This window comes from Lacerta agilis, chromosome 13 (assembly GCF_009819535.1).
Source record: "Lacerta agilis isolate rLacAgi1 chromosome 13, rLacAgi1.pri, whole genome shotgun sequence".
NCBI classification, from domain to species: Eukaryota; Metazoa; Chordata; class Lepidosauria; order Squamata; family Lacertidae; genus Lacerta; species Lacerta agilis.
This window is the reverse complement of record NC_046324.1, coordinates 28,665,578-28,678,312: the sequence shown is the minus strand read 5'-3', so window position 1 is coordinate 28,678,312 and position 12,735 is coordinate 28,665,578. Positions and strand designations below refer to the sequence as shown.

At 48.8% G+C, this 12,735-nt stretch overlaps 1 protein-coding gene across 1 annotated transcript in view; it reads left to right on the top strand.

Annotated features, from left to right (window-relative positions):
• GRID2IP (Grid2 interacting protein) overlaps positions 1-12,735 on the top strand; it is a 52,516-nt gene that overhangs the window by 29,160 nt on the left and 10,621 nt on the right. The window contains exons 7-14 of the mRNA XM_033167689.1: positions 1,924-2,107; positions 3,012-3,166; positions 6,170-6,271; positions 7,125-7,222; positions 7,330-7,447; positions 8,623-8,951; positions 10,098-10,541; positions 11,177-11,264. Coding sequence (XP_033023580.1) covers positions 1,924-2,107; positions 3,012-3,166; positions 6,170-6,271; positions 7,125-7,222; positions 7,330-7,447; positions 8,623-8,951; positions 10,098-10,541; positions 11,177-11,264 — 1,518 coding nt within the window. The remainder of the gene's footprint in view (positions 1-1,923; positions 2,108-3,011; positions 3,167-6,169; positions 6,272-7,124; positions 7,223-7,329; positions 7,448-8,622; positions 8,952-10,097; positions 10,542-11,176; positions 11,265-12,735) is intronic.

Here is a 12,735-nt window from a genome sequence, read left to right as displayed (position 1 = left end):
TTAAAGACTTAAAAAAACAATAATCCAGCAGGCATTTTAATTGATGTTTGATTTTATAATTTCAACTTATTTCCATTTATTATCATTCTTTATTTCATAAAATGTATACACTGCTTAATTGGGGGGGGGGGGAAACCTTCAAAGTGTTTCACAAAAAGATAAAATAATGCAATTATCAATAAGAAGAATTGACAACAATAAGACTTTTGAAAAGTTAAACTAAACCGAGAACCGATTCTCAACATTTGAGTAGGCTTGCCTAAGCAAAAACGTTTTTAGTAGGTGCTGAAAAGTGTACTGCGAAGGCACCTGCCTGATAATTGATTTTTATTTTTTAAAAATTGTTATCTCCGCAAACCACTTAGAGCAGGCATGGCCAAACTTGGCCCTCCAGCTGTTTTGGGACTACAACTCCCATCAGCCCTAGCTAACAGGACCAGTGGTCAGGGATGAGGGGAACTGTAGTCCCAAAACAGCTAGAGGGCCAAGTTTGGCCATGCCTGGCTTAGAGACTGTTGTAGTTTAGTGTTGTAGTTAAATTGTTTCAATAAAATAAAATAAAATAAAAATGTTATCTGATAGAGCTTGAAATGAGAATGTGGTTGTTTCAAAGGATGGACACAGCGATCAGTACCCTGAGTGATCTCTGTGATGGGGAAAGTTAATATTTGGAGCCACCAAAGATTTGCAGGAGGATTCAGCTGGGGTTTTGTTTTGTTTTGTTTTTTTACTTGGGATGGAGTCATGTGCTTTGAGAGGGGCCGTGTTGGGGAAGCACTGCCACTTTAAAAGACAGGTTCAGAACAGTGATTACACCAGGGTGGTGAGCTCTGGGCATTGTTCATGTCAGCTAAACTTCCAGGGTGAATGCTAACTCTGATTTATCACGGTGGGGGTTCTTTCCGGACTACATCACTTCAAACACATGAAGGTTTAACAACCTGCTACATAGCCCAGCCCCCTGTGTCTTCACAGGGCTGCAAAAGGACTAATCTGCCCATTTGGATCTTGCCTGCTTTTGGACAGGAGCAGTTTGTAGCTTGTGATTTTGCAAAATAGGTGGTTGTCTGCTTTAGGGACGTAACGGAAGTCAACATCCGCTCCTTTGGCACCGCAGAAACAAATCGCATGAAACTTCATAGAGCTGCCAGGTGGATATTGGGAGAGTATTGCTCGAATTCTTAAACACGGTCCAAATCCTATGCCATCCATGAGCATTAAGGCTGCAGCCCTAAGCCCACTTACTAGTGAGTAAGCCCCTGAATGAGATGGACTCATGAGTAAACTTATGCACATCACGGTGAAAGTGGCCCTGTCGTTTGTATGACTCCTGTATAACGGAAGTATAGTGAGATAAGTCACTTTGCTAGGTCTGGGGAAGGGCCGTAGCTCAGTGGAAGAGCACCTGCTTTGCCTGCAGAAGGTCCCAGGTTCAATCCCCAGCATCTCCAGGTAGGGCTGGGAAAATATATGAAATCCTGGACGGTTGCTGCCAGTTAGTGTAGATAGTACTGAGCTAGATGGACCAGGGGTCTGACTCGGGAAAAGGAAGTTTCCTGTGCCTTTATAATTTGGCTTTTTATCCCAAACCATGAGAACTAGAATCTTATTTTTAGGGAAAGGGCTCTATCTCAGTGCTAGAGCACATGCTGTGGATGCAAAAGGTCCCTGACAGTACTCAGCTGGATGGACCCAAGGGTCTGACTAAGGCAGCTTCCTCTCTTCCTACCACATTGAGGGGCAATGCAAAGACTTGCACAGTCAGAATGAGAGCGAAAGGGGTGCATTTATTGTGCAACCCCCCAAAACACCTTGCTTATGCTGAAAGGTCACTGGAGGGTTCATGCCCCAATCTCCCACCTTGGCTCAAAGGCACACCTGCCTCTTTTCCTGCTTTACCATGATTTATCCATTTATGTGCAGACGGTGAGTCATCGGAGAGCCCCAACTCCTCCTCGGCACTCACCTCCTTGCAGTGGGTTGCTGAGATCCTGCCCTCCAGCATCAAGATCCAAGGGAGGACCTTCCACCAGCAGCTGGAACATCTGCTTACGCCACCAGAGCGCTACACAATCTGCAAAGCACTGGAGAGTTTCTTCCAGCACAGGTAGCCTGCTGGTTATTCCCTCCATTCATTTCTGAGTGGGGCATCCAAAGCCCTGTTAGAACCTGCAGCAGCATCCATTCACCATGTGCTTTCTGTTGCATGAGTTCTGCATCCGGGCCTAGTGTGGTTCTTGAAGACCCAACACTTTGACATCTGGGTCCATGCAATTCCTTTCATCAGGAGCCAGGGGCTTGCCGTTCAAGGCTAGCACCAGGAGCTGGTGGGTGGGTCTCCACCACCGCCAGAGATATGTTATTAAGAAAATGTCCCACTTCTGACACCATGTGCCAGCAAGTGGGCTAAGGCAGGTCTAACTTGCCCTGATGCCTTATTGCAACTAACCTAATTGCAAGCAGAGCTGTCTCTTCCTGATGGCACTATCAAGCTCAGAGCTTTCCAAACTTTTCATGTTGGTGACACGCTTTTTAGACAGGCATCATTTTGTGACATGGTAATTCAGTCTTACATCATTTCATGACACAGTAATTCAGTTTTACTAGCAAACCAGAGGTTAAACTAACTGCTTTCTAGCCCTGGAAGGAGTGTGGGGAGTGTTCATTTGACACACCTACACACTACAGCCAACTTACTAACGGTTTGGAAAGCTCGGATCTAGCAAGACAGAACTTAAATCTTCCTACAGAAAGATGGGAGGCATCTTTGAATTCTCAAGTGCCTTCAGTAGCAACCTGACAAAAGTCAGGCTTTCTTGCTGGCAAGGAGGACAAGCAATGCGGGAAGCCTCACCTACCTAATTTGTGCCAGTCAGGTTTCCTTTTAAAGGCACAGGGGCAGCAGAGGTCAAGAGATCAGGGCATCTCCTGGTGGCGCCAAAGAACATTGCATCCTATTTTCCAGCTCCCCCCAAAATCACTGTTGTATTTTCTCTTGTCCCCCCCCCCAGGAACATAGACACCCTCATAGTGGACGTATACCCAGTCCTGGACACCCCCTCCAAGCAGGTCATCTGGCAGTTCATCTACCAGCTGCTGACATACGAGGAGCAGGAGCACTGCCAGCAGAAGATCACCAGGTTCCTTGGCTACAAATCTGTGGCAGGTGAGCAGCCAGCACCTGGTGGGGAGGAGCACCCATGGGTGGCACTGCTCAGGAGCTCAAATGTCTGCCTCAAGCCAAACATATGCAGAGTGCATTTGCCCCTGAGTGCCAGTCACCAAGGATCACAAGCCAGGAGAAGGCCTGGGCAGTGCCTGCTTTTGAGTTTCCCAGTGGGGCATCTGGTTGGTTACAGTGAGAAGAGGATGCTGAGCTTTGTTGGACCCCCTAGGGCCTGATCCAGCAAGCAGGTGCTTCTTATGTTGTCATGTTCAAAATAGCAATGGGTGAGAAGTTACTTTTTGTCTGCACTTTAATGGGAAACTACCTAATTTGCACTTCTCGGAATGAGATACAAACCAAAACAACTATTCTAGATGGAGCTGCTTTTGGCATGAAATGCTTAAATTTACTTTTCTTCCGCTTTTCAGACTTTAGTTTGATGGTTTATGAGCCTGCTTTGTATTATAGTATTGGTTTTGTTTTGTTTTGTTATTGATAACTTGCAGCTATTTTTAGTACATTCTGTTAACTCGGAATTAGATTTACGACCGTGTAAATAACATTGAGACCACTTGGGACGAAATTCTCTATATGAATACAATGGGGTTGTGCCCAGCATTAATCATCCTTATAGTAGACCCACTGAAATCAGTGAGTGTGATTTAACTTAGGTGTATTCATTTCCATGGGATAAACTTAGTTGGACACAATCCACGGAAAACAGGTGCATTCCATCCACACAGGAGTGCCATCCATCTATATCTCTGCATCCAGGCAAGCAAGAGGCATTATCACAGTGCTGGGCACATTCCAAACAAGCAAAAGCGCTCAGGGAGGATGCAGAGCAGGGCCACCAAGGGGCATGGCCTGGGAAGAGTCCCGAAAGCCAGACAGAAAGGTGTGAAGGGCTGCATTTGCCACCCATAAGTTAAGGAATCCAGCCAGCTCCTAAAAAGAGCAGCCTGCGAAGCTCTCTTTTAGGGAAAGTGTCCTTGCTACAGAACGGCAGCGGCAGCGGTGGTGTGTGGGTATTAACGCATCACCCGAGTTCCTGCCGTGAAGGGCGGCCCACCCCACCTCCTTCCTGCACTGTTGCTCTCTCCAGTTGCTGTGGCAACCTCGGCACCAGCTGTGTGTTTTAGGGGATTGTGGGCATTAGATCTCCAGCAGGGTAAATTTAGAATGAAAGGTCTTAATCTTCAGCTTTGGGGGGAACGGTTATTTGCGAGCAAATGCCCGTGTTTGTGGCAATGAGATTATTTTTACACCAGGGAGCAGCTCAAACGCTGCCGAGGCCAAAGGAGAGAGGGCACTTGGGGAGAGCAGGCGCCCGAGAGAATGTGTGTAAACACACCAGCCCTGTCACAAAGAGCAAAAGCAGCTATGAGGAAAATCATGGGAACCTGCTTTAGACTGACTCAGTATTGTCTACACTGACTAGCAGGGACTCTCCAGGGATTCAGCCAGGGAGCATTTCCCAGCCTTACTTGGAAACAACAACAACAACAACAACAACAACACACTAAATAGCTTCCTTAGACAGGGCTGCCTTCAGATGTCTTCTGAAGGTTAGATATAATCTTTGTCAGGATTTGAACCTGGGACCTTCTGTATGCAAAGCAGGTGTTCTATCACTGAGCTATAGGCCTTCCAGGAACAGCTCCTGTAGTCTTGGAATGAATGGATGCAAAGTTTGACCAGAAACCCCCAGTGTGGCTGTGCTGAATGTAGCCAAAGCTGGCTGGGAGCTGCTGAAGCCCACCCCCCTGGATTCTATTTCCATGCCCTTGCCCTGAATGTTACTTATGTCATTTATAGCCCATGCTTCCTCCAGGGAGTTGATAAGAAGAGAACTGGGCGGAGGGCCTTCTCTGTAGTGGCCCCCTCCCTGTGGAACGCCCTCCCATCAGATGTCAGGGAGATAAATAGCTATACAACTTTTAGAAGGCACCTGAAGGCAGCCCTGTATGGGGAAGTTTTTAATGTTGGATGTTTTATGATGCTTTTATATTTGTTGGAAGCCACCGGGAGAGGCTGGGGCAACCCAGTCAGATGGGTGGGGTACAAATAATAAAATAGTTGCTGCTGTTATGAAGCGCCCTGCAGTGCTGGATCTCGTGCGGGAGGGGGGGGGGCTATTTAGTCCATCAACCTGTTCTCACAGTGGCCAACTGGATTCCTCTTCTGGGAAACCTGCAAGCAGGACCTTGGGTGCAACACTCCCCACATACGATTCCTTGCAAGTTATAAGGGGAGGCATCTTGCCTCTGTTACTGGAGGTCATACACAGCCATTGTGGCTACTAGCTGCTGATAGCCTTATCCTCCATGCATTTGTTATTGCTGGATGTCCTCATGGTTCAGAAAAGAGCAACCCCAATGACTCCCCTTTGAGGAAAGATGGAAGCATCTGGGGCTTTTTAGTTAGAGAAAAGGTGATAAAGGGCTCGTCCATACTTCCGCTTGTGGTTTTCTCTCTGTCGCACTCCGTTCCCAGGGAAAATCTACTCTTTAGCTCTAAATCAGAACAAACAGCAATCCATAGAACACTCGTATTGCCGTTTGCTCTGATTGAGCACTGAAGAGCAGTTTTCTCTGGGAGGAGACAGCTAGACCAGAGGAAGTGTGGATGAACCCTGAGAGGAAACTTATACAATTATGCATGATTTGGAGAAAGTGGATAGAGAAAAGTTTTTCTCCCTCTCTCTTAACATTGCAACTCATGACCATTGCTGCCTCCTGTGGAAGGGAGTTCCATAGCTTAATTATGTGCTGCACGAAGAAGGACTTTCTTTTGTGTCTTGAATCTTCCAACGTTCAGCTTCATTGGATGCCCATGAGTTCTAGCGTTACAACGGAGAGAGACAAAAATCATCCATGTGGTGTATGATTTGATAAGCTTCTCTTGTGCATCCTCTTACTCTCCTTCAGTCGGGACTGTAAAGTCCCAAACACTGCAGCCTTGGGCATCTCTCAGGCAGTTCCACTTCTTTTTCAGCCACAGTTGAGACAGAGGCAGAGGATCGGCACCGCAGCTCCATGCGGGGGGCCTCAGCATGCCGGGAAAATGTCCCCACCCACAGTCCTGAGGGCAGTGGAGCTGGAGGTAGGTCACACTCTGTGTGTCTTTATGTTCCTTCCCACTTTTGACTAGCTCCACTCACCCGGCTGATATGCAGGAGGTTGGGATGGTGGAGAAATCTGATTCACTTCTCATTGAGAGGCAAATCTATCCAATTCTCACTTTCTGAAACAATATGAAAGCTGAAGCTCAGCCCTTCTTTGAAATACACACATTTTGCAGTGCAGTTTTCCGCCCAAGAAATGTGTATAAATATGCATGTATGAAGTGTGCATAAACGTGAAAGTAATGTAGCGAGACTGCATCACATTAAGGGAAATTGCTTGCAAAAATGTGTACATGAATCAAAACTGCAAAAAAGTGTTTGTTAGGAGAAATTAGCACTGATGAATTTTCATGATGATTAAAGGCACTTCTTCCTTTGTGGGGAAGGGTGTGGCTAGGGGAGAGTTCTGAGGGCCAGACACAGATCGCTGGAGGGCCATATCACCTTCTCCTAAAGGTTCCCCAGTGCTGCTCTACGCTGTGACAAGATATTTTGGGACATGCCTTGGAATGCACAGTGGCTTGAGAAGATGAGGTTCCTGCTTTCCTGCATGGGACTCCCCTACCCTTGGGTGTTTGGCCATGGTGCAACAGGGACAGTGTTGGTGTGGAGAAGAACTGGCGGCCAGCTTCCTCCTTCATAGCCTGGATGTTGCCTTGCAGAACTCAGCTGGGCACTAGGATGGGGACAAAACTAGGATGTGTTGGCTCTGCCTGCCATTGGTTCTGGCTTCAGCTGTGCCCTTGCTTTCCACTCTGCCAGTCCCAATTGGTCCACAGCCGCCTCTGGCAGCTTCTGCCCCTGCTGCCTCTCCATTTCTCTTCCCACCAGGTCCCAGCGAAGCCACTGAAGTGCCAGTCCGCTTGGCTGCAGGGGAGAGGCAAGCGGGGGATGGGACTTCCCTTCCGGAGACGCCTAACCCCAAAATGGTGAGTTCTGGGTCCGGCTTATGGAAAATGAAGCTAGTGAGGAGGGGTGGGAGGTAGGCCCAGGCTGAGCGCACAGGGACTCCTTCCTTCCCTCTGCTCTTTTTCAGATGTCTGCTGTCTATGCAGAACTGGAAACCAGACTGACCACTGGCTTTGGAGGGAAGCTGGGCAACCTAGCCATGCACAGGACATCACCTCCCATTCCAGAGCAAGGAAACCCAGCAGGTGAAAATATACTCTCCACCCCCCCCCTCGCCTCGCTCTTGTGTCTTGGCTTGGCAGCAGAAGCAACTTGTGAATTTGAGATGGTGCACATAATGCATCACAAAAGTCAGAGGACTGGTTCATGCTGGGATAACTCTACCCATATATAGTTTTCAGATAAAGGGAAGCGATAATACCACTCTATTCAGCTGCTTGGTCAGACCCCCACCTGGAGCCCTGTGTCCTGTTCTGGGCACCCCAGTTTAAGAAGGATATTGACAAGCTGGAAGGAGGAGTGCAGAGGAGGGTGACCAAGATGATCAAGGGTCCGGAAACAAACCCTTGTGAGGAACAGTTAAGGGAGCTGGGTATATCTTTCTGCAGCTCCTAAAGGGAGGAGAGATGTACACAAAAATCCTGGTGAATTTTCAGGAGCACTTTTTTTTTTTTTTAAAAAAATGCAAACAGATGCAGAAGTATGAAGAGCTCAGCATTGAGTTGGAAGAACGAAAAACCCGAATCGACAGATTCACCCATCCCAGCTTGGCACCAAGTTTGCTTGTTTTTTTTAAGATGCCACAAGTTTATCTGTATGGGATTGACTGGGATGGCTATATCCATTATTTATTTATTTATTTATTTATTTATTTATTTATTTATTTATTTATTTATTTATTTATTATTTATTTAGCCAGCCCTTTTTAGGGAAGTTTTTAATGTGTGATATTTTTGCATTTGATTTCTGTTGGAAGCTGCCCAGAGTGGCTGGGGTACAAATAATAAATATTATATTATATTTATTTATTTATTGTATTGCTATCCCACCTTTTATTCTCTCTAAGGTGCTCAAAGTGGCACAAATAGTTCTTTCCCTCTTCATTTATCCCCCACAACAACCCTGTGAGGTAGGTTAGGCTGAGAGGCAGCAACTGGGCCAAGGTCACCCAATGAGCTTATGTCAAATGGGGATTTGAACCCGGGTCTCCCAGGTTCTAGTCTGACACTCTAACCACTACACTACGCTGTCTCTGCATATTAACTCCCTACTCTTGTCTTTGCAGTGATTTGATTCCGTTCCAAGGTCTGCACATGTGGACATTCTGCAAACTCAGAGCCATTATCGGCTGCCCTGCCCCCTTTGCAGGGCAAGGCCAAATCCAATGGAACCGCTTTGTTCCCTTTCCATCCCCCTGCAGGTGCGCGGAAGTCGGGCCTGAGCATCTCCTGGCAGAACGACCACCCTCCACCCGACCAGCCGTGCTACTACCACTCACACGGTGGGATCCCCTCCCCCTGCAGCACCGAATCCAACCCCTACGTCAGCCTGGACTGCAGCCCCACCCCATCCCCGAAGCACGCAGGCTACGCCCTCAGCCCACTCTCCCGGAGGAAGAAGCTCTTCACCTTCTCCCGCCCACCACGCAGCCGGGATACGGACCGCTTCCTGGACGCTCTGAGTGAGCAGCTGGGGCACCGGATCACCATCGTGGATGACTTCCTCACTCCTGAAAATGACTACGAGGAGGTAGGAGAGAGAGGGTGGCACTTTGCTTCTCCAGTAAAAAGTGCCAGGAGGCGGGGAAGCTTCCTTGGCAAGTCTTCACCCTCAGACCCCCGGGAACTTTGCCCCCTGCCACCCACCCCTGCACCCAGCAATTTGCATGGTGTAGGTGGGGAATGCCAAAACATGGTGGAATGGGCACCCCATAATGCTTCAACCTGTGGACAAAACCAAGGCGATGCCCAGGGGCATTGTGGTTTGGTGCATATAGGACATAGGGTGAAGACCCATGGAATAAATTTGAATACAGTTTGCATATGCTAATTTATATGCATTGAGACCCCTCGATAAATGAAGGCTGGTAACTGGTGTCGTAACAACAACAACAACAACAACAATAATTTCAATTTATATCCTGCTCTTACTCCCAAAGGTTCCCAGGACAGCAAGCATATCAGCAACAATATTGTTGATTGATATTGATTGCAGGGGGTTGGGCTAGATGATCCTTTGGGTCCCTTCCAACCCTACAGACAATCTTCAAGGGCAGCCCCCCACACAGTGCAATGCAGTAACCGAGACAGGATGCCACCAGAGCACGGGCACCTGAGGCCAGGCTAGCCCAGTCCAGGAACTACCCTGTAAGCAAGTTTGTTTTTACTATGAAGCCCCCCTCCCACCAGCCACCGAAGGGAGGTGCAGGAGATACAGGGCCCAGTACAAATGGTGTGGGCCTCTGTCCCCCTGGGCCACCCCTTAACAATGCCAATGACATCCTCTTGCACCCCAGAACCCCTCTTGGGAAAGGCATATTCTGGTGCTCTGGAGCTGCCTCTTGAGATGGTCCATCTATTTATTTATTGCATAGAATTTATACACTGTTTGATTGGTTGTTTTTTTAAAACCCCTCAAAGCAGTTCACATGGAGAACGAAACAATAAAATCATCAGCAAGAACAACTCTGTAAAACACACAGAGGACAAAACCAACAATAAACTGAAAGCAGTTTAAAGCACACACCAGCATTCTCCACCTCTGGGTAGGCTTGTCTAAACAGTAGTGTTTTCAAAAGGTGCCAAAAGGGGAACAGCAAAGGTGCCTGCCTAACGTCCATTGGCAGGGAGTTCCAGAGTGCTTTAGCCATCTAATCTCTCGTCTTTCTCTCCCCAGATGAGTTTCCACGACGACCAGGGCAGCTACGTCACCAACGACATGAGCAGCGCCAGCGAGTACCTGAGCAGCAGCGAAGGCAGCTCCTTGACCTACTCCACCTTGTCCGATCACATCCCTCCGCCCCCCATCAGCCCACCCCCACTCCCGCCTCCACTGCACTTCCACGAGCCCAAAGAGGAGCACCGGAGCATGGAGGCCGTGAAGAAGACTCCCTCCTCCTCCTCCTTTTCCTCCTCCTCTGCCCCCCAGCCCAAGCCCCCAGACAGCCACTCTCAGCAAGCCCCTCCACCTCCTCCACCTCCCCTGCCCCCTCCGGTCCCCTGTGTTCTCCCTCCGCTGACTCAGGGCATCATTCAGCGCAGGAACGAGTCCAAGCACATGAGTGTCAAGCGGCTGCGCTGGGAGCAGGTGGAGAATTCTGAAGGCACCATCTGGGGTCAGGTAATGTTAAGGAAGCTCCAGTTCACATTTAAAGGCACATCTCTCCCCCCCCCCCAACCCCGACGTCCACCCACTCAGTTTGCAATAGACAGACCAAACCACAACCATCCTTTGAGATTTGCTCATCTCTGAATGTTGCGATCCAGTTTTCCAGCTGAGTAATGTGCGGAAAAATGCAGGGCGGTCCTACTTTTCATATCAAGCAGGCCACAAGAGTACTTTGCGGGCAGTGTTCGTTTGTTTACTTTTGGGGGGCACAAACCTCCACATTTGTAGCTGTGGAGAAGTGCCTCAAATATATAGCAAGAGGCTGGAGCTGTCCTTGTGGTCTGCAAGAAACAGACAAACATTGCAGATAACAAATCACTGTATCAAACCCAAGGGAAGTCTGTCTGGGAGGCTGCTCTCTCCAGCCAATTCCAGACCCAGCTATGATGTTGCTTTAAGTCCCTCTCTGCAGGGGAGGGGTGTGTGTGTGTCTCTGTGTGTCCCAGTGGTTGCCCCCAAATTGCCAGATAAAGGCCTGCTTGAGCACCATCCAAGTCCCTCTTGTATGCTTCTGGTGTGGAAGAAAGAGATGTTTACCCTGTGCTCTTGGCCTCTGGAGTCCTTGACCACACCTTTTCCTTGCGCAGCTTGGGGAAGACTCGGACTACGACAAACTGAGCGACATGGTCAAATACCTCAACCTGGAGTTGCATTTTGGAACCCAGAAGCCAGCAAGTGAGTCCTCCATCTGTCTGTCTCTCTCCGCAAACACCGGCAGCCCTCATCTGCCAGATCCAGCTGGGGGTGGAGGGAGAGAAACAAGAGCTGAGCCACTCTTGTCTTGGGGATCTTGCCAGAGTCCCCTCCGTGGTCCTGAGATGGGCACACAATTTGCACAATGGCTGCTTGTGAACCCTTGTCAAACTCTGTTGCTGCCCAATCCCCTTTGGCTGTTGACATGGGAGCAGCATGACCATCTCCTTGCCATTGTCTTCTCTCCAAGGGGGTGGTTTTCTCTTTAAGGGGATTGTCTTCCCTCTGTGTTTCAATGGGCGGGGGCTTCCTTTGTTTTCTCTGTCCCATCATCCTGGTGTCTTGTGCATCCTCCCCTTTTGGGTGGGCTGCCAGGCCAAGCCCACCTTCATGTCCTTGAGTCGTAGATTGAGAAGATGTGAGGGTGGCAACCGTGGAAAAGGCAGATTCCACACTAGGAATCATTAGGAAAGGAGCTGGAAATAAAACTGCCAACTTCATAATGCCATTCTACATATCTGTGGTGCGAACACACCTGAGATACTGTGTGCAATTCTGGTCTCCTCACCTCAAAAGAGGACATTGCAGAGTTGAGAAAGGTCCAGGAAAGGAAAAGCAGAACGATCAAGTGGGTGGAGCAACTCCCCTATGAATAAGGGTTGCAATGTTTGGTACTTTTTAGTTTAAAGAAAAGGTGGGTCAGGGGTGACAGGTGGCCCTGTGGTCTAAACCACTGAGCCTCTTGGGCTTGCTGATTGGAAGGTCAGTGGTTTGAATCCCTGCAATGGGGTGAGCTCCCGTTGCTCTGTCCCAGCTCCTGCCAACCTAGCAGTTCGAAAGCACACCAGTGCAAGTAAATAAATAGGTACCGCTGTGACGTGAAGGTAAATGATGTTCCCGTGTGCTCTGGCTTCAGTCACAGTGTTCCATTGTGCCAGAAGTGGATTAGTCATGCTGGCCAAAAGACTCAGAAAGCTGTCTGTGGACAAACAGCGGCTCCGTCGGCCTGAAAGTGAGATGAGCGCTGCACCACATAGTTGCCTTTGGCTGGACTTAACTGTCCAGCAGTCCTTTACCTTTACCTTTTACTATTTATAAAATTATGCATGGCATGAATGGAGGGCAGATGTACTCTGAAACTAATGAAGCTTATGCTTCAGGGCCCCTAATCCTGAAGGAGCCCCAGAAGTTATTTTATTCCGCACTACCTCTCTGCTAAGGAGCGGGGGGCTAGTGGGGGTACAGCAATGGCGAAGAGGCTTGGCAGGCGAATGAGAGAAGCCGAGTGGACTCTCTTGAGGAAGAAGCACTGCACGCGAGAACCCCAGGTGGAGAAATAGGAAGAAGAGTGGGTGAGCCATGACGGGACAGGGGTCTGGGATTTCCTGTGTATCTGACGTCTTGTCTTGCTTTTTGCAGCCGAGTGTCCTTCTCTCTCCAGCCGGGGGTGGGC